Below are 27,971 nucleotides of genomic sequence, written 5' to 3' on the forward strand. Positions count from 1 at the left end.
TATTTATCTTAAATTTCAAATACCGTTATATTCCCCGGTATTTTGTGAAGTAAACATTAATTGCTATTCTGATATTGTTATTCTTCGTCTTCTTTTAAGAAATTTGTTTTAAGAAGTTGGAAATTGTTTCTCATAAATTTGCGAAGAGTTTCACGTCGATTTTCTAAGCTCGAGGGCATATATGTTTTTCTGAGTGTAAGGGGCAGGGACTGGGTAGTGAAGTAGGGTATGAGAGTGATTCCTCAGCTTTGTTTACTTAGTCCAATGGCTTAGGCAACCATTTTTCGGCCGTGTGCGGTGATTGAAACAAATTTGTTTTCCTCTGATTGTTGTTGTTGGGGTATCGGAGCTGGTTTGGCTCGGCTGGCTGAGCATTCGCATATGTATGTACATATGTATGTACATACATGCATATATACATGTATATGTACACCTAAATATATTTTTATGCACATATGTATAGAAATTCGGAAAGCATGCAGACATTTGCCCTTCTTGTTATGCTTGAATGCGAAATCCCAAAGATTTGCCACGGTTATCCTTTTTGGCTGGGCTTTTGCTCTGTTTATTTGTTTGGTTGGGTTCAGATTGGATATTGTGACAACACCTCACATGGACATGTGAGTGTTTGTATGTCAGTCAACCATCTCGAGCATAGTGTCTGGCATTCAGCAATGGTCAATCTATTTTTCTCAGTATAACCACCTACTTAAGCCTAGATAATACAAAACAGCATGAAAACAGCTCAAATCTTGGGGGTGTCGAAGATTTGCTATCTATGCGAGTAATCTAATCACACATTAAATCTTGTTAAATAGTTGCGAACTGTGTTAAGCGCAAAATAATCTCATGTTTTTATCTCGAACCGAAGTCACCGGCTTGCGAAACATGCGAGTTATCGATTTATCGAAAATAGAATAAACTTGATATGCTCGTAGTATTCATTTCAAATACAAACATTAGTTCCGACATGGCTAGATCGACTCGACTTTGATGCTAATCAAGAATATGTATTCATAATAGGACTTTCTAAAATGTATAAAGAAATTGGTAGTAAATGTTAATCGGTCTATTTTGTTGAACAATTATATTAGTTTTATCGTCAGCTGTTTTCAACTGAAATCAGATATGCTGCAAGACTTATAAATCCTAATTCATTCCTGATAAAATACGAATTAAATTTTAATATTTAATAATTTAATTACCGCAATCTATACAGTATGTTCGCTTCAGTTAATTTATATTTATCAATTCGACAATCTAATTGGTTTCGACAGTCATTAAATGGCGATAACACAACCGTAATGTGGAACCGACATTAAAAATGTAAACATGTCCGGAAAAAGGTTTTAATCGCAGCAATGCCTCCGACAGCCCGACCCTACTTCCAGCGTCCGAAGTCTATAGAGTAATACCAGTTGACAACAGGTAGTAAAAAATAGGGTGGCTGTAGCCAAGAAAGGAGAGTTTTAGTAAAGTACCGTTCAAGTTTTGCCTTTAAAATTGCGGTGGATATAGGCTTTTGTGAATTTTGGGGCCTGGTGTAGGCGTGGTCGGAAAAAATCTTGTAAGAATTTCCTAGTAACCATCCTTCCTAGTTTGGTAACTGTCTCTTAAATTATGGGAGATATGGGCATCTGAGAATTTTGGGGGGCGGGTATATGCGTTTTGTAAGAAATAATAGAGAAGGTTCCTAGTAATATTCCTTCCACATTTGGTAACTGGGGGCGTGACTGGGCGTGATCCCAAATTTTCTGGATTTTTTGAGGGTGTTACCAGCAATATAGCTTTCTACCTTTCAGATTGTATAGATACATGGTCTTAACGATTTACGCTAGCAAATTTGGGGAGGAGGGGGTAGGCGTGGCCATCCAATTTCTTATCGATCGCTTATGGTAGTTATCAGTAACATACTTTCAAAATGGTGGGGTGGGTGTGGGCATGGTCTGAAAATATATTTGCCGATCCTTGAAGGAGGTTACCAAGGAGTTACCTTCCACGCTTGGTGACTCTATCTCTAAAATGTTGGGAAATACCCTGTTTTATTGACCTACACTTTCAGAAATATCGGCTTTTGCGATTATGGTCATTTATTATTATTTATTTTCAGGAGCGGAGAGCCGGGGGGCAGTGGATGGGGGCGTGGCATATCCCGATCTTTGAAGGACTGTAGCCTTAAAATTGTGTGACATATGTGGCTTTATTGATTACAGTTTTGAATTCTATGCGCACACAAGATAAATGATAAGAAAATCAAATTTGGAACAAAGAAATAAAAACACTGAATTTTATGAAAAGAGAGGAGGAATCCTCGATACACATCCTAGCAGAATGTGCCGCACTAGCTAGAAGAAGATGTAGCATCCTAGGGTTGCATGTCTTGAATTCTAGAGACATAGAAGACCTCAACCCAACAACGATCCCAGCATTCGCACGGGATCTGGGACTGATGGAAGAGCTATAGGCTCAGAAAGGGACACAATAGATCCAACAGGTCGCGGTGCAACTTCCCCAACAATAATAATAATAATACTGAAGACACAACCTTCAGTGATAAAAGTATTTGCATTTCAGAACGATTTATTTTCTGAGTGTGTAAGCACATTCAATTCACCTGCGATGTGAGAAATTGGTCAAGTATTAATCAAGAGGTTGAAGAAAGAAATAAATACAAATTTATTGTACGGCTGACAGTCGTAATTACAGTTCGCATTCTAGTGCTATTTCTTGAAGTGATGAAATTTAAGGTGTCCCAAGTAAATTGTAATTTTTGTTGAATGCCTACGTCGCCAGTGGCATCAATCAATTTTAATGGGGTGTTAGGCATGCGAGATTCACACACACACAAACACAAACACACACACACACACACACACACACTCACACAGAAAAGTGAGCACCCATGACCAATGTGTGTGTAAATGCGACAAAAATCCGTTTGCATGTGTGTGTGATATTTGTCGCGCATTGTGATAGCAATCAAATCGAATCATATCCGTTGCCTGGCATTTTGTTTCACCTCTCTTCCGTGTCAATGAGTAGCTAATACAATCATACGCAGCGTCTGGCATCTAAATGTTGTATCTTTAAGTAGAATAAAAAGACAATGATATTGTTGGGCAGTGTGCAATCCATAAACTCAGTTCAAACATGCCTGCAAAATATTTGTAGACTTCAGAAATAATATCGAAATTCACGAAATAAATTTGTTCCAAAATATTGTCAATTTAAACAAATTTCTCTCCAAATAGAATTTTATTTATAAATTTAAATATATTGGACCTCATACCTGTAATTTCTTATTTTTAACCAACGCATCTTGAAATTCTGAATGATATGGAGCACATATTTTGCTGAGTGTATAATAAACGTACATACACGCGTTCATATGTATGTATGCATGTAGTATGTAGTTGTACCTAATAACAACATCAATCATCAATCAATATTCTTACTAACTAAGTAGAGAAAAAGACAGAGCATAGAAATAAGAAATAAGAAAGGAAATAAAAAATAAAATAAAGGACAACTTACTTCCTAGAATCGTATCTTTACCGGCTTAAGTAGCTATGCGACTTGACTCGTGCATTTGATTATTCGATTTCCTGTGGCTGCCTTATCATTGCGAAACATTTATTTTCATCACAAACGCAGAGATGGGGAGACAAATGTGAACTGAAGAAGTTAAATGAGAGTAACAATACAAAAAATCGAATAAGAGTAAATTATATTTTATCCCAATGTATGTTGTTCGTATGGTTGTATGCCTATGAATGTATATATATTTATATATATATATATATAAATGTATGAATGTGTTTACTACCTGCCGTAAAGCATGTCAATCATTGTGGCTTTGACAATAAGACATGCTTCGAATGCGTCGAATGTCACAGGTGGCCAATGAGACAAGGTGTTAAATTCATTTTGGATTGTCAATTCGCTTTTGATGGGCTTTGTTACAAACTTCAGAAGGCACTCCGCTCTTGAAATGGCAATTAGGTTCAGTTGCCTGCCCCTTAGCTGCCGAATAAGGGAGTAGAAAAACATTGGACTTGGCCGCATCGCGTGTTAACTTTGAAGGCACACCACAAAGCACAGTATTAACTGTTTATAGCATATATACATATGTATGTAGGTATATAATATATTTGCAAGAGATAAATATAAGACGCTGTTTAAAAATATTATTTGATATTTGTTTTGTTGAAAAAATCTGAGAGTCATTCATCATTAATTAAGATGCGAAGTATTTCGTGCTTAATTCGAGAATGCCTTCATGAAACAATTGTACTTAAAATTGTTAGATTTCATTTTATCGCGTAGATTGATGTTGCACACATCAACAATTGTGTTCAACATATCATCTTACGATAAATCAATAAAGCAAAATGCGTGTGTTTTATTAAGGAATGAATCCTTTGCTTAATTATTTCTGATGTTGCAGATAAATTTAAAAAAATGCCATATAACGTTGGTTACAAATTCTACTTATTGTCAGGCGCTGATTTTGCTTTAATATATTAAAGAATTTCAATATACATTTATTTATTTATTTACACTTTTAATGTATGCAGAGCTATACTTGGAACTGTTTTCATTTCTTGTTGCGCAAGAACTATTAAGCCAAAATTAAGAGTATTTATGTGTACAAATATTTGAATCAGAACTAATTTACAACTGAACTAACTAGCAACCAGATTGAATTGGCGAATTTAAAAAGTTTAACTGCCAAGCCGATGATCCCCATAACCATTAGAGTTCATTGATTGTTTTTGGCCATAGTTTAGTGACCGCTTCTTGGTTCTAATCAACTAACCGTGCTGGCCTGGAAGTTGCAATTGCCATTGTGGTGAAGCAATAAAGAACCGATAAGCCAGAATGCGTTAAGTTTATGAACTTGTCATAGTGCCATAAGGATTATCGTCTCATATGCCCCACCGCTTCCAACTTAGCAGCTTGCCAAGCCAAAAGAGAGAGGGAGAGAGAGAGAGAGAGAGAAAGAGCAAGAGAAAAAGAAAGGGGACCAAAATAGATAGCAATGCACATGAGTAATCTTAATTAATATGTCCTGGACCAATGGTGCAATGGCAATAAGTAAAAGGCGTACGGTAACAGTAAAGTTGGCACTCACCTGAAGCATGGGTAGAAAGAAGCACAGGAACTGTCCAAATATCCAGTTCTGGAGTAGCATCACCATCAGCGAAATGGGTAGCACCAAAGCGCACTGCACAAAATGGCATAGGGCCAGATTAATGATGAAAGCATGCGTGATGTCCTTGTAGAGTCGATGATACATGATGTACACAATGATGGCAATGTTGAGCAGTACGCCCAGCAGCGCCAGTGCCGCATACTGTATAAGAAATAGCCAATAGACCGACTTGATGCTGGCCTTTAGTATCGGTCCATTGAAGCGCTCCATGTCCTCCGTATCGTTAGATTGGCCGGCCAGAAAGTGTGCAATTACCAGTAAATACTTGTCAGGCACATCCTTCCATTTCTCCCCACTTGTGCTGGCCGCCATCTGGAATTCCTCATCGCCAGCCGTACTGGGAGTGCCCACATTATGGTCAACAGGCGACATTTTTACCACCTGCGATGGGAAACAACAGGAGCAACTAGAACAATGAATATCTAACACACAGATCCGACAATACACACAACAATGAGACACAACTGATGCTTAACCAATGCATCGCATTAAAAGAGGGAGTTAGACCAACAATAGTTGGTTCCTCCATTCGTTTAACATTGTGCATGCAAAAATAGATATTGTTGAATAACAAAAGGGAAAGGCGGAAGGTGATATGGAAGATGCACAGTTGGTTTTGTGAACTTATGCAAGGCATACACACACAGCAACACACATAAATACATAGGTATTACTATGTTTGAACACCTGATAAAGCAATTGCAAAAATGAGGCTAAAAATATTTTGTTGGAAAAGCCAAAAAACTTAAGTCTAAAGAACTTGTGGGATGGATCGGGTGGGGCTGAACTGAGGCCACTAGGCCGGTCGCAGTTGCGAATAGCGAACGGTCTTCTCTCGTGGAGGTTAGCTGCGAATAATACGAGATTCCTCGCTGCGGACAGACTGCAGATGCGCTAATCGTTAATCATACTAACAAGGCGCCTGTGTTTCTGCCTTTTAAAAGCATAGCCTCACACAAGCCCAACTTTCCTGCACCACTTACCTACCTCCATCCTTTCTCTACATCTCACTCCGGGCTGGACTAAGGTGGCACTCGAACCGTGCCGAAAGGCTGCTTGACTAGACCAGTCTCTGACGATGAGGTCAGCCAAATGGCGGCCGCCTGTTCTAATTAACCTTACCCGGCTTATGCGGATCTCTTCCCGGGTGGACATATATTTCTCCGCAACATGTTGCTAGACATTTAGAATACCGAACCCTAGATGGAGACGGTCCTCCAGTGTGGTAGACCAGCCTCCACACCGAGCTACTCTAGCACTAAATAGGAGAGTGCCGCAAGCCCCACCTTCTAGGCGTAGGAATGTGGTGGTTAGACTATTTTGACCATCACGCCTGACTCCGAAGCAAAGCGGACAACACCTAAAAAAGGGGAGGAGTTCCTGCCACCGATGGGTCAACCGGTGGGGTGGACGACCCGAATTAGTGGAACCTCTGCGGTTCGAAGGGCAAGTGGTATTTACGGTGGCCGAAGACCTGGACCTATGTCCGAGTACATAATGTGCAGCGTCATGAATTCCAGCTCGTCAACAACCACAAATCCTTGACCGTCATATACAGATATGGCGAAAAAGGCCGATGAGTACTCAGTTGATAGGCTGAGCACCGTAGTGCCGCGGCTACAATTGTGGAAAGGTGTGCAAAGTGGGAGACGAAACAGACAAGAAAGAAGATGCCGCTGATCATCGGATGCGATGCCAATGCGCACCACACAATATGGGACAGCAGCGACATCAACATGAGGAGTGAGTGCCTCACAGATTTTCATGTAAATATATAATAAGCGACATTTGTCGCTAGAATCAGAGAGGAGGTGTTACACATCACCCTGATCAGTCGGTCCCTAAAACTTCACTTTAGGGACTGGCACTTTTCTCCAGAAGAATCTATATTTGTAAGAATTACAGAAACTTCTGCGAACGCATAGTAAGCACAAGCGAAGGCGCCAGGCTTCATAGAGCACTGGTAAAGCGAGACCCGGATGAAACTTAGCTCTGAAACATAGGGATAACTCCTTTACGAGCAATAATATAGAGAAACTAAAACTCCTTTTTGAAACGCACTTTCCAGGGCGTCCACCAAGTCAGCAGTCATAACGGAGAGGCTAAAATGTGCAATGGGTACATTCCAGCCCTATAAATCTCCCGGACTTGACGGAATATCGACAGTTTTCCATCAAATGGGTCAGGACATACTCCGCTTCCATATTAAGAAACTCTACTAAGCAGCCTAGCTCTTGGACATATACCGAGAGCATGGAGTAGAGCTAGGGAGACATCACCAACCCAAAGTCCTTCAGACACTTCAACTTAACATCGTTTTTACTGAAAACGTTGGAAAAACTGGTGGACTAAAAAATTAAAAGACTTTGCTGCATCCAGCATGCATACAGAGTAGGCAGGTCCACGAACACAGCCCTTTACGAGTTGCGGTGTTCTTCAAGGCGCCTTTGACAACACATCAAGGGGACTGGACCCAACTACCAGCATGTGGATACTTACACTGCTGCGGTCCAGACAAGCCATGACAACAACTCATAACAGCACTAAAGGCTGTCCCCAACGGGGTGTATTGCCTCCGCTACTCTGGAGCCAGTTAGTAGATGAACTGTTTTACCGACGTGCCAAAAGGAGTGTTCAATGTCAGCGATATGCCAATGGCATTGTTATCATAGCACGAGGCAAATTTGAAGAATCGCTCTGAGACATTGTTCAGTTAGGGTTGAAAATAACGAGTGACTGATTTACGGAGGTTGGACTCAGCCTAAGACCAACAAAAATTCTCATTGCCCCTTCACCAGACGATACAAGTTACAGACAATGCGGCAAATATGGCTTTCAGGAAGCCTATTTGAAACAAGCAGAGAGCTAAAATACCTCAGAGTCACATTTGACAGTAAGTTAAACTTTGGCACCTATGTACAAAATCGATCGCTTTATACATGTCGTAGCATAGATGGGAAGTCATGGTGAACATCGCAAATAATGGGCTGACTATACCTAATGGTAGCAAGACCCATGCTGACCTATGGAGCAATAGCATGGGGTGATAGGGTGCGGCTGATCACCGTGAAAAGACAACTGGAAAAGTTACAGAGAATAACCTACCTATTTATGACAGGAACCATGCTCACTTGGCCAACAATAGCCTTGGAAGCCTTAATGGAGCTCATGCCACTCCACCATACTATAAGGCTCCAACACAAAGCCACACTTTTGAGGATGTCGACAGAAGGAGTTGGTAGCAATCACATTCTAAGCCAGAGAGATGGCCAATTTTTTTCAGATGAACTTCCCCTACTGATGCAACCTACGGATGAAATGTTAGCTGAATACGTATTCCAACAAAATTTCACAATTCATATGAGTAGAAAAAGGAAATTGACGACTCTAGTCCTCCCTATGAAGCCCCACACCATAATATGGTACACCGATGAATCACTCACCAATCAAGCCACAGGCCTTGAAGTGGTGGGCCCTCGGATATCGTACCATGAATGCCTGGGGACGCACACCAGCATATTTCACGCTGAGGTGTGTGCGATAGGGAGATGTGCGGAGTTCAACCTGAAACGTACATATATAACGGAATACGGATATATCCATCCTATCGAAGATAACATCTAAAGTAGTCCATGAGGTACATCTAAACTTGACCAACTCGGGACACACAATAAACTCAATTGTTATACACTTACAAACACAAACACTTATTGTATTACATACTTTTATTAAAAAGACAAAAGGAAAATTTCTTAACTTATATACTGAAAATGGAATCCACCTGAGCTGTTTTTCTCAAAATAATATTTCGTTCATTTTGAAAATTAATTGGTAAATTCTTTGATACCCATACAATTATTATAAATCTACGGTTTAAATCAACAAATTGTCAGTCACTAGTAAAAATTTAAAGTTGTAGGAATAGCTTTAAATTGACAACTTATGTAATTTTTTTAAACTAAATAATATCTTGAAAGTGGTTATATACAACCAAATATGAAAGGTACAGAAAGTGTAGAAAGATGAGAAAACAACAACTACTGATAAAGTAAAATGTACTTCGACAGGACTTAATACTTATTTTTATTTGTACGAGTAACACTCTTGTCGAGTATATATTTCGTTCATTTATTTCATTGTTTACCCGTCGTCTTGTTGCTGCTGCTGTTCTTGTGTTGCTATTTAGTTTAGTTCACCATTCTTAGGTATGTGAAACGGAAATTACGGAAAGCATTTCAAGCGGAGTTGCATCGACACACTATGTGGAAATTTAAGATACATATATTTGTATCATATATATTTATTACACTTCTGAAATTCTATTTGACTGTGGTCGGTGAGCTGCTTGCAGTTAATTAAATAAATTAAACTAATTTTAGAGATAGATTTGTTTACTCATGAGAAACAAATATGAGGAACTATCTAAGGGTTAAACAAAATGTAATCAGAGTACGGCTTACGAAAAATAATAATCCAAATTTGAAGTGTAGTGCTTTAACAGTTTTTGAGATCGGCGTGTGCAACCAGATGAACATAAAGACAGATAACAGAGGGACATTCTTACATGCATATCCATATCTTCTTATAATAATTTTATTGCGTTCAGTGCATAATTGCCAACCGGCTATCTCTAACACGATAGCTCAGAGTTCTTAAATACAGGTGAACACAATTTATGGATTAGTTATCACTCTCCACATGACAATGTGCACCTTGGTTCAGTTTCGCGTTGACTTTCAACACAAAGAGGTACTTATATAAATTGAAATCACTCATTTACTAAGCTCAAAGCTTTTCTAGTCATTTTAAAAGGATTTATTCATTAAGATCTTCTTTATATACTTTGAAACCGAAGGTATCATATCATATATTGTTTTTTTTCAAAACCCGCGTCAGACAAAGTGCATAAATTGGAGTGATAAGTTCACTAGGGGGCTAAGAAATCGATAAAATCGATAAGGCCACATATCTCCAACAATTTTAAGGCTACGGTCTGCAAATATGGTTAATAGGTTGTTGGCGAAGTCCTTCAAAGATTGACATTTTCAGACCACGCCCACTCTCTTCCGACGGGCAAATGCGTGGACCTCAAAAATAATAAACTTAGAAAGTTGTACTCGGATACAGCGATCCGAGAAATTTTAGTTTGTAAAACGATTTTGGACATTAAGGTACTGCTAGTTAATAGACAAAAATTTTGTTACACAAATTTAATGTTAAAATGATACAGCGTTACTTGTTCTAAAGAGACAAATTTATTTAGATCAAATATCAAATGTAAACTCGGCTATCGGCTATGCTTTGCAAAGAGAATGAGCTGAAGGGAGAGCCAAATCTCTATACCGCAGGCTTTGCTCAGTGTGATGATGGTAAGATGTGAACATAATATATTTTATAATATCTCCTTTTGCATTATCTATTTTTAATGCTTCTAAGCACCAACTGCGATTCGTTCACTTCGCTGCTTGTCAAATCTGAAGCGGCCCAATGACCCACGCCCAACAAGAACGAGTGTGTTTTGAATGATAACCTTTTCTATTATACGCTTATCGTACGCGGATCAGTCAAAAAACTGTTTGCCTCAAGGAAATGATAATAATGAAAAAACTATAAGTCAACAATTGTTGTATGCAAAATTTGATATCGACATCGTCATCACCGACTGTAAACAAAGGTTGCGCCAGAGAAACCGACAAGCATATGGTAATGAGCTTATGATGTAATACAACATTAAATAGACTAGAAGATACCATGCATCCAAGCCTGTACATATCACAGGTACACATCTTCGATATTCAAACAAAAGAAACGTTTCCGCAAGTTGAATTTTTGATTTATTTAACAACTTCTATGTTTTAAAACGATCTGGATGAAATCCCCGATAGTGGAGACTATACCTTTACAATGTTCTTTTATTCGATAGCCGATATATAATGCTATAAACTTTGTTGGAAATAACTGTATTTGCCTATGTACACCGCAGCTTGTCTTGCATTCCCGTTTTGTGGTCCTAATCTGTTGCTGCCTGCGAGCAACGGTAATTGTCAGTTCCTTATGATCAAGACCTTCCTCGATGGTATGTTTAAGCTACGTTCATGGAATAAGAGTCAGTCGCTTTTGGTGGCTTGAATCGCGTAGTATAAGTCGCATGGAGCGGACGTATATTTGGTATTAAATACAAAACTCTGAATAATTATAAGCCCCAAGTTATAATAAACTTGTTATGGAAAACAACAATATCATTTGATAGAGTGTAAAAATAAGACCAACGTCAGCTAAAGAATTCAATCTAGATGACTAGACAATAACAAAAAACAACAGACCCAACAACAGTACACAGCACGCACGCATATAGGCTGTGGCTGTCACGAATGTTATGTGTATGTCTGTATGGGTATTTATGTGTATGTATGTGTATATGTTTGCCAAGTAGCCACAGTAATAACCGCAGACAAACAACACAAGAATCCTGCTGTTTCTCGTCTGTTCTACGAGCCGACTTTTGTCCATGTAGACATTTACCAATTGCCGTTCTTGTATTTTCCAAGTTTCCGCTATGCCGGCTATTTTTTTGTGTTTTGTTTCTGTTTTCATTTTCCATTTTAAGCAGCAACTTCCGTTCAATTTATTGTGCCTAATTTTTCTTCACTTTCGGAAAATATTTGTTTGCGAACGAAGCTGTCTGGCAAATAGAGGGTGCCTTAGGTACGGAAATGATGGCTCGAAAGGCAATTTCAATTTAAATTACAATATAATTCGCAATTTGCATAATATAATATATCGTAATAATCAAAATCCTTTAGCCAAATGCTGCGATAATTTTGAGAATGCGTTAATTGTTGTTGCATTTTATCTTTGTGACTGTATTATTCAAAAGGAAATTCAATCTAAAGTGTGATTAGATTCATATAAAAGCTTCTATTCGATTTGAATCGACTAAACTTTGGAGCACACTGTTTATAAGATATATTCTTTAACACTTTTACTCTCGTATCATTATATTTCAAGTTGACCACATTAGATCCACATCATAATCAGAACTTAAAGTCTTTGGAATTGAAATATATACTGAAATGAATTCAACTATTGATTAAGCTATATATATATATACGTCGCGAAAAGCAAGAAAAAAATGTAAAAATAAACAAAAAATATAACAAAAAAAATGTAACTTAACACATGATATTTTGAATTTCTTTGCTAGCTTAAGAAACTAGTTTTATTTATTTATGTTATATGTATTTAGAATGCAGTACTCAAATATTGCTTAAATTGACCACCGAGATACACTGATATGTAAATCAATAAGTGTGTGTTTAATAATAATATTAATATAGATCAATATTTGTCCTATATTTCGCAGAGCTAGAATTTGAAATATAGTCCCGAAAATGCACCAAGAATAATAGCTACCTACAAATAATTTACAAATGATTATCTTGCTTGGGGCAAATGTATTTGCATCCTTTGCATCTCTTTTGCCACTGTCAGCTAGCGTCATTGAGGCTTCGGGCAATGCACTGCCTTTGCTTTGGGGCAAACGGCTGGAGCACCCTGTACGCTGTGCTGGACTGACCCCAACTGCAGCGACCACTCGGTTTGATGACCCATGCACTGGCAACTGTTAGGGCGCTTAATTTTATTTGAGCATGCGCCCAACCCAACTCATCCCGAACCACCCAGAAAATATTAGAAGTTTTTTGCCCTCCGACTGGTCGGCGGCGTAGCTTATCTGTGCTACGTTTGGGCACACTCATACATACACGTACATATGTACATATGTAGATGTGTGCGAGGCCCCAAATGAGGTGGCCCATCTCCGCGCTCCATGGCTTGTCCAAGTCCCTGCCTATACAGATATATATATACAAATGTGTAGGTATGAATGTATGTATATATCTTTTGGACTGCACGTCTGGCGCAGCGTGTGCAAGCGTTATGTGCCGACTGCCTGTCGAGTTTATTATGCCTTTCAATGATTTATGCAGCACTGACAGACCACATTACGGCCCATAGAGTGTCCCGAGGGGTCGAGTGCAGGCAGGTTGCAACTATCGCCCCAGTTTCGCTTCAATTCGTTCAGTTAGCTCATCTGCATTTGCGCAGGAATGCAACGGGCAGAATAATGTGAGGTTTTCTACACTTGTTGAGCATTGCACACACACACACATACAATTACCCAATTTCTGTCAATTCCCCAGACATACTACGTATGTATGTATGGATGTATATAGCTGCCAGCCTTATTTGGCTTATTTCTAATTATTACTACTAGTGAACAGAGAGCAACTTAAACGATTTTAACGCATCCTAGCTAGCCTTTGTTTGCACTGTGCTTAGAAATAATTTTGTATTTACTCCGAAATTTTGACAGATGCATTCTCAGGCCTGCGGCTGAGACGCCTCGAACGAGACTTTACAGCTGCCTCGTCTGTGGTTGCTGTCTGCCATTTAGCTTGAGTACTTACTCCAGCTTATATTATGATATAGCTAACTGTAGCCTAATTTTGCTACTTATATCAAAGAAACAAAAGTGAATCGTAAAAAGTTGTATCAATACACTCCAAAAAAATTGTGTATTTTAGAAAATTACACGGAAATACAAATCGCAGCAAACATTTTCTGAATTTTAGAAAAGGTTTCTATATAAAAGAAAAAAAATATTTTTTCTTAAAGTTGTTAATAAAAAATGTTGCTAGAAAAAATGCAAAAGCTTATTTTAAAGAGAGAACGTTGAAGTCGCGCGCAACCTATTGAGAAATACTTTGATACCATAAGTTATTCCAGCGGGTACCAAGTAACAAAGAACATGGTGGATGTAGCCAAGAAGTGCTGTCCAAGTTTGCCATTCGAATTGCGCTAGATATGAGCTAGTACCGTTCCTTCGAAGTTTGGTAACTGTAGCTATTTTGGAAATTTTGGGGGAGGGAGTGTGCGTGGCCGAAATAATTATTAGAGAAGGTTCTCATTAATCTTCCTTCCAAGTTTGGTAACTGTAGATATTAAATTGCGGGATATATGGGCTTCTGGGAATTTTTATGGCGGGAGTGGTCGTGGCCAAAAAAAATGTTGGAGTATGATCTTAGTAATCTACATTCCAAGTTTGGTAACTTATAAAGCGGGAGATAAAAATTTCTGATCAGTTCTTAAAGGCGGCTACCTGTAACATACCTATGCAATTTGACGGCTCTAACTCAAAATCTGCGGATTATATAGCTATAGTTTAGAAGCGAGATGCGTGGGGACGGTTTTTGAAGAATATCGCCAACAACCTACCAACCAAATTTGTTGACTTAAAAGCCTTTAAATTGTGGGAGATATGCGGCTTTACCGATTTACGAATATCGATTTTATCGATTTCCTAGCCCCTTAGTGGTCTTAGCAATCCAATTTTTACATTTTGTCTGACGCGGGCACAGACCAGTATATGTTGCAAGTTTCAATACTCATTCTATAAGGATGTAGAAAAAAGTTGCGTTCATACAGACAGAGGGATAGATAGACAGACAGCATAATGGACATTGCACAAAACCAATATACTATGATACCCTCGATATCAAAGTATACAAAATTCTGATAGGCAAAAAATAGTAATAAAATTTCCATTCTCGACTAGTATGAAAGAGTTTATGTGGATTTGAGTCGTCGTAAAGTCTTAATATTTTTATTCTTTATGTTTATGTTATAGACTTTAAGCTCCTGTCATTAATGTTTCCTTGACAAATTAATATTTTATAACTCTTCAGTAGGTTGACTAATGCTTAAAATATTAATGCATTTTAAAATATATATATATACATTTTTTTATTTTTTATTTTTTTGATTTATAAACTAATATTTTTATTAACATTTTATTATATTAGAAAATGTTCTGTATACACATAAATAAAACAACTCGAATTTAAATAGTTTTTCCAACAAAAAAAATATATTGTACACTGTAATTAAGGAAAGAAATCAAAAGGCACAACCTTCCATTTCAGAAATATACTTTCTAACTAATTAGAGCTCTCTTGGCGCTCTTCTTTCGTTTTTGACAGACACCTTAATGTGTTGACTAGCTTGACTTGACGTGTTTTACATTCTGGTTAGTTCTGTGTAGTTTAAGCTTAATATATCCAAAATGAAATTTAGGTGTATCAATTTTGCAATGCATATCAGCGAACAGTGAATACATACGATTAAATATCAGAGCTATACATAGATGTTATATTAAACATCACTTTCTGCAAAACTTCCAAATTAACATGGCATCATAAGAAGAAAGTGAAGTATGTTTAATTAAGATTATTTGATAGCGTTACATTTTAAACTTGCGATTTATATATTGAAATTCTTGAAAGGAGCACATTTACATTTTAATTGAAAAGCAGCACAAAACTTTGAACATCAAAGATGCATTAAGCTGTCAGTACGAAATAAGGTATATACCTATTAGCCAACTTATGCGCAAACACGAATCAATTTTTGTTACCAGTCATCCAAATCCACTTCATAGTGCTGACAGTTATGGGTTCAACGGCGGCCCCCAAAAGTCACCATATTCGTAGCGCCAGGGAAAGCGTCAGTGCATCAATCAAAGCCATTTAGCAATAGCTCATAAAAAAAAACAAGTAAAAGTGCTGTAGTCGAGAGAGCTCGACTACGATTTACCCTGAACCGAGTTGTTGAATATTTCTAGTTTTATTGGTAAACTTCCCTTTAAAAGTTTTGCACCAAAATGTGAGCAGGTCTGCAAGTGCGCTCTGCCAACAAACACGTGAATATCCATACATACATACATATATACATACACGCAATCGTAACGGGATGACGGGGCTCTTCAGAACACACACAAAAACATATTGACGCTCGCGTCAATTATCATGCCATCTCTTTCTCACATGTGCGGTCGCATATTTATGCATAAAATATATTTTCGACTATAACTTGGGTCTTTCTTATCCGATCTTGATGAAATTTATGCAGTTGATCAATAATATACATATGCATGCAATGTATTAATTAGAAGATTCTGCATTTAAAAGTGTAGCATTTATTCCTATCGGGATTTTAAATGTATCGCTAATCGAGAAACAGAGACAGTTGTCGATAAAATAAAGCAAACTTGATCTGCGGGTATACGATAACCTAATTCCAAATTCCAAAGTCTATCGCTCTCATAGTCTCTGAGTTCTGCGTGTTCATACAGACGGACTTGGCTATATCGACTCGGCTGTTGTTCATGATCAAGCATATATGTATATACTTTATGGGGTCGGAGAAGATTCCTTCTGCCTGTTACAAACATTTGCACAAAACCATTATACCCTTTTACCAATTATTAATGGGTTCAGGGTATAAAAAGAGCGATCCGATCCGCCATTTAGTTGGCAATTAAATGGCTGGCGACTCAGCTACGCTTCGTTACCACCAAAACAATTTGCCAAGCGTAATGTCACTGTGTGTGTGTGTCTGGTATTCGCCACTTGCAGATGCTTTTGGCTCGCTTTGTTGCCGACTAGAAGTCAAGCTAGTAATTAATACTGATTTCTGGAACGCTCATCGATGCGGAACATCGCACACCAGACGAAGGTGCCACTAACGACAGCGACAACGGCAATGGCAAAAACCACAACAAGAACAGCCGAAATACGCAATGTGATGACGACAGCGATAACAACAATAACAAAAACAAGATTCGACTAATAACCATATGCTTCTCAAGGTTTTACTCACCTATATCCTGAATAGAAAAAAACACATACCTTCGACACCAACATACTGCCCACACCTGTCATTCAAGTTGCTTGCTCATTTTGTTTACTCATGGCGTCTTTAATTGCTTAACACCAATTTCATTCGCATACGAAACTTTGCTAATTAAGTAGCTGTAGCTGACAGATTAACATGAACTCACATTCAGTGAAATGCCACGAATTATTTGCAATGTACATAAATTCTTACAGCATTGTCTAATGAGAATCTAATGCGAAATTCATTAATTTTATGTGAATCTTCTCTCTGTATTCTTTGTACATTAATATATTAACAAACTTGAAATTCATTTGTGTGAGTATGTGTAGTGCGCTTGCCTAAGTTAATAAAATGTTATGCCCAAGATTATGCTTTGGTTTTCTTTTAATACAATGTCGAGCGCTTTTTGCTAAGTTTATTAAAAAAATTTCTTATCGCAGGGGACTCGAGTTCTGTCTGCCGAACATGATGGTTTTGCAAGCCCCAGCGCCGTAGATTTTTTTCTTTTCCTCGTGGATTTAAAAGTAGTTAAGTGCGATGAAAATCGACTCTAACCAACAATTATTTTACCAATTGAACAAATAATATAATAGCCACCAACAGAAAATATTCTCTGTGGGCAAGCGCGACGCCAACAATCAAATAAAAATTATTTCTTGCGGAAATTATATTCAAAATTGTTTTTATCGGCATTAAACATAAATAAAATGAGCTACAATGATTTCCAAGCCGCCGCCAAACAAAAAGAAAAAACTATAAAAATAAATAAATATAATAAAAATACTCTGTAATAAAACCCGTGACCGATTTACTGGAGAATCAAAGAAGAAGAAAAAACTAGACAGAAATTAAAATAAATTAATACCTGTTATTAGGATATTGTTAAATGAATATTTAAACCTTTTCCTTTGGGAGTCATGCAACGCACACTGAATAGAGGATGAAATAAGTAGTCGTTGTTTTAGGGATTATCAAATATTACTATGTTTAGGTGCCTGATGATCTTGGTAGGGTGGGCATCTGCTGAGGCAATTACATCAGCCCAGCTCAAATAACGAAAGCCCAGGAGGGTCGCCTCCATATTATATTTATGAGATCGGACCAATTCCTTTCCTCTCTTCCCGCACGCAATATCTTTTAATTAGTATTATGCACAGCGAACACGCAGCACAAGAAACTTTAAGGAGCCCCAACCAACTACCGATCATACATATATTAACATCTGCCCATCCAATACCAGGTTATATTCTACATTTGTGTAGCAAAATTGCTTTCTATACAGTATATATAAAAAAAAAGGGTATCCTGTTATTTTGAAAATGTATCTAAGGACAGGAGGAGTCATATTCAACCCATGCCATCTGACCTTCCGTCTTTTTGAACACTATTGTTATTATTGCAACAGACTTATCCGCGCGTAACAAGTTTATTTAATTTTCATTTATGAGTGGCATAAGAAATGAGAGCAATTTCGTTGAAAAATTCCCTAAATGAAACTCGACAATAAATCTAAAATATATTATTTGAGTCGAACGCCGATAACAGCTAGAGCGCTTAAAATTTTACAGTAAGTTAAGAAATTACTTCACTTCTTTATTAATAAAGAAATACTATTTTGTAGTCCAGATGAAAAATATTATACCTGTTTGATTGATTGATATAATTACTGTGCACATTTATAATTATACCTTCTACGAGAAAAGGCCTTAAGGATTATTTTGTGAGTGAAAATTAAAACTCATAAATAATGATTATCTTGCGAAGCTCATAGTGGGATTATAACTTTTTTTATTGTGACTAATGATCCCCAGCAATTAACAATAACCGGAATAAATTAGTTCAATAAATGTTTTACATATTTTTTAAATATGACAATATTTGAAAATCATTTCTTTCATATTTACTAATCCCATTTGCTTAATTAAATTGCAAATTCAACTGATCGTATCAAAATCCAATATTTTCTACTGACTAGTTCAACCCAAGTGCAAAATCAGATGCCAATTGAGAACATAATTTCAGTCCAAATGCGGATTCAAATTATTTTGCTGTTATTGTATATGCAAAACTTTTAATCAGGAAATTGTGTTGTTTTGAAGACCAATTTACAAATTAAAACGAATAAATTTATAAACATATTCAATCCAATTACCAAAATATGGCAAGCAACGTTCATCCATTGAAGGTCGATCTAAAAATTTGAAACACTCAAACCGTGGCTTATATGCTGTAATTACATTGCACTGCGCTCCATTTTGGATGACCTGTCAAGTGACCCTCGCATGGATTTTGACGATTGCTTCTCGTTTAATTTTACACATTTTGAATGATGTACAAATTCAACAAATTGGGTGGAATTCTTCCCTATAAGCGTAGTGCTTATTATAGTTATTTGTTTGGTATTATTATATAAAATTCACTGAATTGCATGCATGGTCAATTCGATGTGCACACCACCCAACCCAACCCACCCCACCCCACCGCATATGGCTCTACACGCGCTATAAAGCATGCCACGTATAACTTGAATACGCAACAGTGACAAAAGTAACAATGACAAGAACAATGCGACAATGCGAATTAATTGTTTGGCAACACGCAAAGCGACATTGAGTAGAAAACATATTTAATTAGCAAATAAACGATTTTGAAAAGTATACCCCAACGTCGTGCCGAACAACAGCTGAGCCGTTAAATGAACAGAGCATCCAAATTATTTCACCAACAAATTATCATGAAATATGTATGTGTGGGTATGTATGTATGTAAGTTTGTATGTTTGTTTGTATGTATGTATGTATGTATGTATGTATGCATGTATGTATGTATGTATGTATCTATGTATGTATGCGCGGCAAGGCCCATTAGGCTCTTGCTTTTTAGTCAAAGTAATTTAATGCTCTAAATCTCCCTCGCTCTATCCCTCACTCGCTGACAATTGTTAAATGAAAATAGCATTTTGAAGCAACTGCCTGCGTCAAGTTTTGCCGGCCATAAATTAGCGCACAGTAAAAGTCATTGAGACGTTAAACATTTCAAAAACTTTTATCAGCTTATTTTATGGCCGCCCAAAAGCCATCCAATCCAACCCCCTTGCCATTCCCGGCCACTCGCTGCCACCACCCCTATAGTTCCCATTGACTACGAATGGCAGTCAAATGAGCGCGACAAGTGGCAAACCAAAGCAACGGAAAATAAAGCAACGAAACGGGCGACAACTATTTGAAGGTCGGAGGGTAGAAGACATTGACATTGATGGGCCACACACACAGAGACAGACATACTCTGACACGTAAACACATACGCACACACGCACATACACACAACAACACTTGCTCAATCAACAGCAAACGAAACACACTCTCACATCATATGATCTGTCCGTGTACCGTTTGTACATTTTATGTTTATTGTTTTTGCAACACACACACACACACACACACACAGAGAGAGAAGCATGGAGTACATGTAGCATATTTAGCAGGGTCTTCGGCTTGAATGCCCTTGGGAATCTGCAGCACCTTTGACATTGTCTTAAAATTTAGCCCAACAGCTGAAATGTGAAAGAAAATGGCAGTTTCAAATTGATTTTTATATAGAGCCCCAAATAAAATATATTATACATTAGATGCAATCGGACAAACAGTTGCTCAGATTTGACAATCCCCAGAACATTGTATTTAGTTTACGTGTTAAACACACTTTCACTTACATCTTAATTGTAAGCATTATATATATGTATATACATATATATAAATATATATTGAGTTTTTTGTTATTTAAATTGTTTGTTCTTTTTATGAGTATTTAGTACTGTGTACTATGACCTTGAAAATTGGTGTCCTATTTAATTGTTTGCGCCCCTGTTATTTATCTCACCAGAAAGTCGCTTTGAAGATATGAAAACAAGTTTTTGACCGTCACTGAATTGTTTGACCTGACTTTTATTATAATTTTCAAGCAGGATATGCTGCTTAGCTTCTCCTCATTCATCTAGGCTCGAATGTTATGTATTGCAACCAACTAAATTAATTAAATATTTCAATTTAATTACACTGTGGTAATTGTGAATTGAAAATGATTCAAAATGAATGGTAATTGAAAACCCCAAATCGAAATGCATTCAAAGATTGTAACACTAAACACAGCAAATTGATTTTTAAGCCAATATCTTGAGAGTCTTTTACATAACGTGTATCAGGCCACTTGTAATGTAGGTAATAGACTAATAGTGACGTAGTAATAAGTCTGTAATTTAACATATGTATGTACATAACATTGATATCGATGTCGATCGATATCAATTATGTGTGACTACCAACTTGAAGAAGAAGAAGGAGAAGAGATCAATCCTTGCGAATAGACTAAAGTGAGCAGACATGTTTTAGAAAGATATATAATATAGTTTTGACTGTCACGAATATCAGAAGTGATGGAGATTAACATCAACGACGTATCGGTGGCCATTCTAAAAAGATGATTGCTTACTCTGGGTCTACCGACGAGGGGCCCTTTGACCGAAATGCTGGCGTGATTGAACTCATTGCCAGCAAGTGAGCGTAGCAGCGCTCCAGAGTAAGACGAGTTAGAAAACAAGGAGCGATCGCGCAGCAGCCTAACATCCCAAGGAACTATTTTCGAAATACAACATGTCCAAATCTTCAAGAGCACAGAGGCCATCAATAATTTACGTGGGGAAATAGCTTCAGCGATGCATTTACTAGAACAGCTGCACTTGCAAGCCGACCGCATCGGCGCTTATGAGCGGCAGACAGTTTAATTAGTTTAGTTTTAAAATAACGGCGAATGTGCAGAGTAAGCGGACAACGACAACAGTTGTGACGACGGCCGTCGGCTAGTTGTCGCCAGCGAAAACGGCCGTGCTAAAATTCAACAGGCGGAGTCAGGCACAACAATGCACGAAGACAAGCCAAAAGGTAACGGCGCATTATCGACGATGGCATTTTATTCCTATTGGATTTCGACGGCAATTTTTCAGTACGCAATTGGATCGTTCAATTGAATAATGCTGCGAATTGTACCAATTAACTGAGACGCAGCGCCGATTGTCATGTTTAGCCAAGGCGATGCATTACAATGGCCGACACGCATTGTCAAACCATTTATTGAGTTCTTGGAGAACTTAATGATTGCATTTGGTAGGAGATGACTAAGAAATTTACAAAGCATTTTGAGCGCAAAACAAGATGGCTCGAGTACTGGACATGGACGACGCTGAATTGCTAGATAGCCTAATTGCAGGAATGGAAGTGGAGCTTCAGATCATGTGGTTGCCTTATATGCCAGAGCAGAAATCACTCTTAGGAGATGGAGGATCAAATAACTGCGTAAGATGCATTAAGATAGCTTTAGAATGCCTCATAGATTCAAGCACTCCTATCTCATTTATTAGACGAATCGGTGTTCCTCAAGGAGTAAAACTCCAAACTCACGAAGAGAAATATTTTGGGCAAAAGTAATTAAAAGCTTATGGAAAAATTGCATGTTATAAAGAAACAAAAAAGTACACTTTGACTAAAAAGTGGTAGCCGAAGAGTCTATGAAATGGACTTGGAAGAGATTTTTTGAAAATTATTTCAGTTGAGTATCTGATAAACCTTGTGCAGAAAATGATAATGTTATTGCACCGGTATATTGTGAGCACAATAATGTAGGCATGTTCGATAGCTGAGTATTAGAAAGGATTTGGTTAAAGGAAGTTCTAACAATGAAAAATACTATAATGGCAAAAGGATAGCTCCAGCGAAGTCCAGGAGAATATGTGATGGCAAAAAATTTTGACAGTACGGCAGGAGTGTTTAGAAAACCAAACGTCCATAGACTAGGTGTTGAAAAATGTTTGGTATTTGCTGAAAGATATTGATGATTTTCAGTAATTTCGAAATCCAAATCGTTTGGAGTGCAGCTAATTTTAGACATTAGACTCATTAGTAAAGAGATAAATATATAATAAAATGATAAAATAAATAAGAACGGTATAAGTTCAAGTTTTATTGTGAGAATTGCAAATTAATAATGTGTAATACAAGTTTAAAAAAATATAACATTGTAAGCTATACATTTATAAAGGAAATTGAGGACTATCTCATGGTCAGGATGGCCGAGTTATAGCAGGCCACTTGTAATGTACGTAACAGACTACTAGTGACGTAGTATTTAATAACGCAATATATTTACATACATAGTGTTGATATCGATGTCGATCGATATCAATTGTGTGATCACCATCTTGAAGAATAAGAAGAAATCGATCATTCACTACTCTCACAATTATCTATGTAACAAGTATGAGCACACGCAATCACATCTCATTTAACGCCAGCATGCACAGTGGCAGTTAAGCGATTCTCTGTCGTCTAAGAACATTTTTCAAGCATACATATACATGTACATATATGATAAATATATATATGTATAATGTATCTGGTACAATATACAGTATACGAGTAGTAAATCGCTGTCAAAGTGCGCAGTCGTTATCCAATCTACGTCGAAGGAAATGCAATTAACGTTTTTGGAAACAAGGGCAAATAGACAATTGTAGATAAAGTTCGCAACGCTTGCTCGAAGATAATTGCGCAATTATATCATTAGAATGTGTGCCAACCATTTACAACAAGGTACACGAATAAGGTGTGCATCGCCACCTGGGGATTGGATGTAGCCAATGTTATGGCACGGGGGAAGGGGCATAGGGGAGAGCCAGCGGTAACTGAACCCGAGCTAATTATTTTAATAGTGCCAATCGAGTTAATTTACAAACTGAGGAACGCAGTCAGTCATGACAATTGTCATCGCTGTCAGCGCAATAGTTGACCTTCATTAACCCCACACCCCAGTCGTAGTCTAAGCCCTTGCCCTACCCACTGTAAAAGAGCGTGCGTATAATAGCATACTTTTCTGCATAAATAAAGAGACAGTTGTGCAGAGTTCCTCTCTGTTATGGCACTTAAAATAATTACTTGTTAGCGCTGTCACTCTCACTCTCACTCTCACTTATTCCCACTCCCACTCGAGTTCGGCTGGTGCTGGTGCTTAACGCCAAACCCCAAGCGGAAATTGATTTTGCAAGCCATCGGCTGTTCGACTGCACTACACATTCACAGCAATTTAAGCTCTGATTCTCGTATACACTTACTTAAGGTCTACGCATTTAAATAATTCACGCTGCTAACCAAGTTCAAGAAACCTGTTAAATTGTCAGATATACTATGTTAATGTTTTACTTTAGTTATATGTAGGCTATGGACTGAACTCTTTTATAATATGGCAGGTAAAATGAAACCTGTATATCCATTCATTCTTAGTCCAAGGTTCTTGAAATATTCATACATAGCTGTTGTTCAAATTATTTGAAGTCTAAGTATCTATTATATCTTAATTTTTTAGCTTCAAATAAACCTGTGCTGTTGAGACATTCACTTCTAATAAACCAAATATAATATGTATATTTTTGAGCATACTTACATATTTAATGAAACTGCAAAATGGCATTTCTGTATTTCAAGGAAAATTTATATAGTTTTCACTTAAGGTAAAAGATTAATCTATTTAATTTCACTTTTTTCGGAGATTTCGAAGTTTGAATTGAGTAGATGCGCTTCATTTTAACACTGTTTTCAATAACGTATTTTTATGTATCTTATAGAAATACTCAAACAGAAAAATCTACATTTTTATACTTCGATACCGAAGGCATCATAGTACATTAGTTATATGCAATGTCCGTCATGCTGCCTGTCTGTCCGTCTGTATGAATGCAGCTTTATTGACATTCTTAGAGATAGAGACTTGAATCTTGGATCATATACTGGTCTGTGCCAGCGTCAGAGAAGTGTCGAAATTGGAGTGCTTCGTCCACTAGGAGGCTAGAAAATCTATAAACTCGATAATCGCAAATCGATAAATCCACATATCTCCCACAATTTTGAGGCTACAGTGGCAAGTTGCTGGCGATGAAAGATCGGCATATGCCACGCCCACCTCCGCCGCCTCCAGTCCCACCACCCCAACAAATTTGAAATTGCTATATCTTCAGCAGTTTTTGAGTTAGAACCTTCAATTTTAATAGGTATACTACTGGTAGCCACGACCATACCTACGCCCATAATAACCAGTGCCTATATTACTGCAAGTGGAAATCGATAAGTCCGCAAATAATGTATATCACACAATTAGAAAACTAGAGTCATCGAATTTGAAAGGTATATTGGTAGTAACACCCTCCAAAAATCCGGAAAATATTTGGACCACGCCAACACCCGCCCCCAAAAACGATAAAAGCCTATATCTCCCGCAATTAAAAAGCTTACCAAGATCGTCCTCCAAAATTATTTTGGCCATTCTCACTCCCGCCCCTAACATTCCCAATGGCTCATGTCTCCCGTACTTTAAAAGCGATAGTTACCAAACGTGGAAGGTTACAAGAAACTCTTCCAAAATAGTTTTCAGCCACGCCCACTCCCAACCCCAAAATTCACAACAGCCTATAACTGCCGCAACTTTAAAGGCAAACTTGGACGATAGATTACAAAAAATCTCCTTCAAAGATAGATATTCCTTGGAAACACCTACCCCGTTCTGTGGCACCTGGTTTCAGATGGTATTACTTATGGTATCAAAGTATTTCGCAGTCGGTTCTCTCTTATTTTATGATGACACTCTTGTTTAATTTACTCATAACCAACGCCAATAAACTTCTTGGGTTAGGTGTAAAGACATATTCCACTATGACAAATATTTCCATCCATTTAAATTCACATCTCTTACATATGAATAAATAAAACTTTTTTTTTCCATCCGTCAACAATTGTTTTATGTGTATTATGACAAACCACGTCTTTATTCACATCTTATATTATTTTGCAAAGTTATTGCCATAGAAACATATTTCATTTGAAGATAATGTATAAATAGAAAAATGCTGTGGCTATCTACAATTGACACCACAGGAAACTCACACCGAATCAAGACCAATCAATGTCAACAACGGATGCAGAAATATGTATACTTGACAATGAACTCAGTCAAGATGAATTGTTTATTGTTTGGTGACCTTCATTTATAAGTTAAATATGTGTTTCGCTGGCTCTGTTGACTCTTTACCTTTTAAAATAGTAATTACTGAATACTGCATTTATACTCTTGTTAGCTTTCAGTCTTATAATTTTGCAACCCAATTGACAAGATTTCAATTTGTCAAAAAAACAAAATGGTAGATAGATAGAGCGTCTAAGCGTCGCCTCTGTTTGCTTTAAGATTCTGCTTAGTTTTTTTTCTCCTTTTTTTTACTACACTCCCCATGCCTGGTCGCTTCTTTATGCAGTAACAAGACAACTATAAAAGCGCAAAAGGCGACGACGTGAACTACTTGGGTCGGTGTGCTGCGACCGGGAGGCAGTGGGAAATGGGTGGTGTGTGGTTGTTTGGCAAGCTGGTGAGCTAAAGGACTGTTGTCCAGTGGGTTGGAGCCTCTAGAAATTGACAAGTTTCAGCTCGAGTGTGCAGTCAAAGAGCATTGGCGTTTGGGTCTAAAGCTAGTGTTTGCTCCTATATCTATGTCTGTGTCTAAAGCTATATCTGTTTATATGTCAGTGTCTGTGTCTGTGTCTGTGTCTATGGCTACGTCTATGTCTATGGCTTTGTCTATGTCGATGCAGGCAACGGCAATGCTGCAACGCCCAGTGTGACGCCCACTTGGTGCAGTGTCGCTCGTTTGCTTTATTTCACTGCTTGCTCGGCTGCTCCGTTGCTCAGTTGCCTGTCCTCGGTCATTGACTTGCTGGCGCGATTGCAATTTTTAAGAAATCAGCAAATAAACCAAGCAACTACCCACCCACAAAGCACACGCCTCCGTCTATCGTCCAACCAATTGTCAATAGCAACAAAAATTCAAAGCGACATGAATTCCATACAAAATCGTATAGGAGGGCAGTAGGTGGGGAGTATATGGTGTCGGTTGTGGGGGGTTTTGTGCAAAAGTGATACTGAAAACATCATTGATTTTGGTCAATGGCCTGTGGACTGGCCGGCAGTGTAAGAAATTGGTTGCTTTTGGTTATTGACTGGGCCCATAATCAAATCGCCATTGCCAGCAGCAAAAGAGCTGAAAAGTTAAGACTGTTGTTTTGGATAACCATTTAAATGTTCAGCGGTGCGTATGATTAATCTCAGTTTTGTGGACAACCTGCTTTAACTAAGTGCCACAGAACGAGCCACGCCCGCCAACCAACTGCCAGCCTTGCTGACCTAATTGCAATTTAACAGAACAAGTCAAATTGAAAGGGCTGGCAATCTCAAGGGGTTCACTGCCTACTAATTGCCGACCCGTCTCCAGAGACAGACTTATCGATTTTTGTGATGCGCCTATACGAATCCAAGCCCAATCCTAGCCAGATGGTGGCCCCTAGAGCTCCTGGCATGCTCCCGCGAATTTATTTGCATAGGTTTTCTCTGACTCTCTTATTTGATTTCGCTTCTGATTTTTGTATGGAACAATTGAATTTATAAATGCTTCAATTGCAGCTGCTTTCCGTTTGCATTGGAAATACGACTGCTGGAGAACCCATCAAATCAGTTCGATTACTGCGAAGGGGCTACGATGATGTGCTGACAAAATAAGCATATAGTAACGACTTCTAAAAGACTTATCCAAGTTATCTCACTTTGTTAATTACATAGTCGGTGCTTTGAAAATTATGAAGCAACTGCAAAACAAATCATATTAAAATCAATGGGTTTGAGGTGTTAGACACAGTTATTTAATTCATTCTAACAATCGAATTGTGTTATCATCTGTGTTTTGGCATAGACGGCCTGTACTCAGCTCTTGAACTGGTCAGCTCAGTAGTTTTCTTGACTTGACAGATTTCGCAGCTGGTTGTTGAATGCGCTGACGGTCCGATATCCTCTAACCTTGTGGGGCTGCAGAGATGGAAAGAACTGCAGAGCTGAGCAGCTCAGACGCTTGTTTACACAGAGGTGCGAATACATTATACTA

General features: G+C 37.9%; 1 protein-coding gene across 1 annotated transcript in view; it reads right to left on the reverse strand.

Moving 5' to 3' along the window:
* Positions 1-27,971, reverse strand: part of LOC6565441 — a 60,699-nt gene that overhangs the window by 23,867 nt on the left and 8,861 nt on the right. The window contains exon 2 of the mRNA XM_032738219.2: positions 5,135-5,596. Coding sequence (XP_032594110.1) covers positions 5,135-5,587 — 453 coding nt within the window. The 5' untranslated portion in view covers positions 5,588-5,596. The remainder of the gene's footprint in view (positions 1-5,134; positions 5,597-27,971) is intronic.

The sequence above is a fragment of the Drosophila grimshawi genome, unplaced genomic scaffold (assembly GCF_018153295.1).
Source record: "Drosophila grimshawi isolate 15287-2541.00 unplaced genomic scaffold, ASM1815329v1 contig_1006, whole genome shotgun sequence".
NCBI lineage: Eukaryota > Metazoa > Arthropoda > Insecta > Diptera > Drosophilidae > Drosophila > Drosophila grimshawi.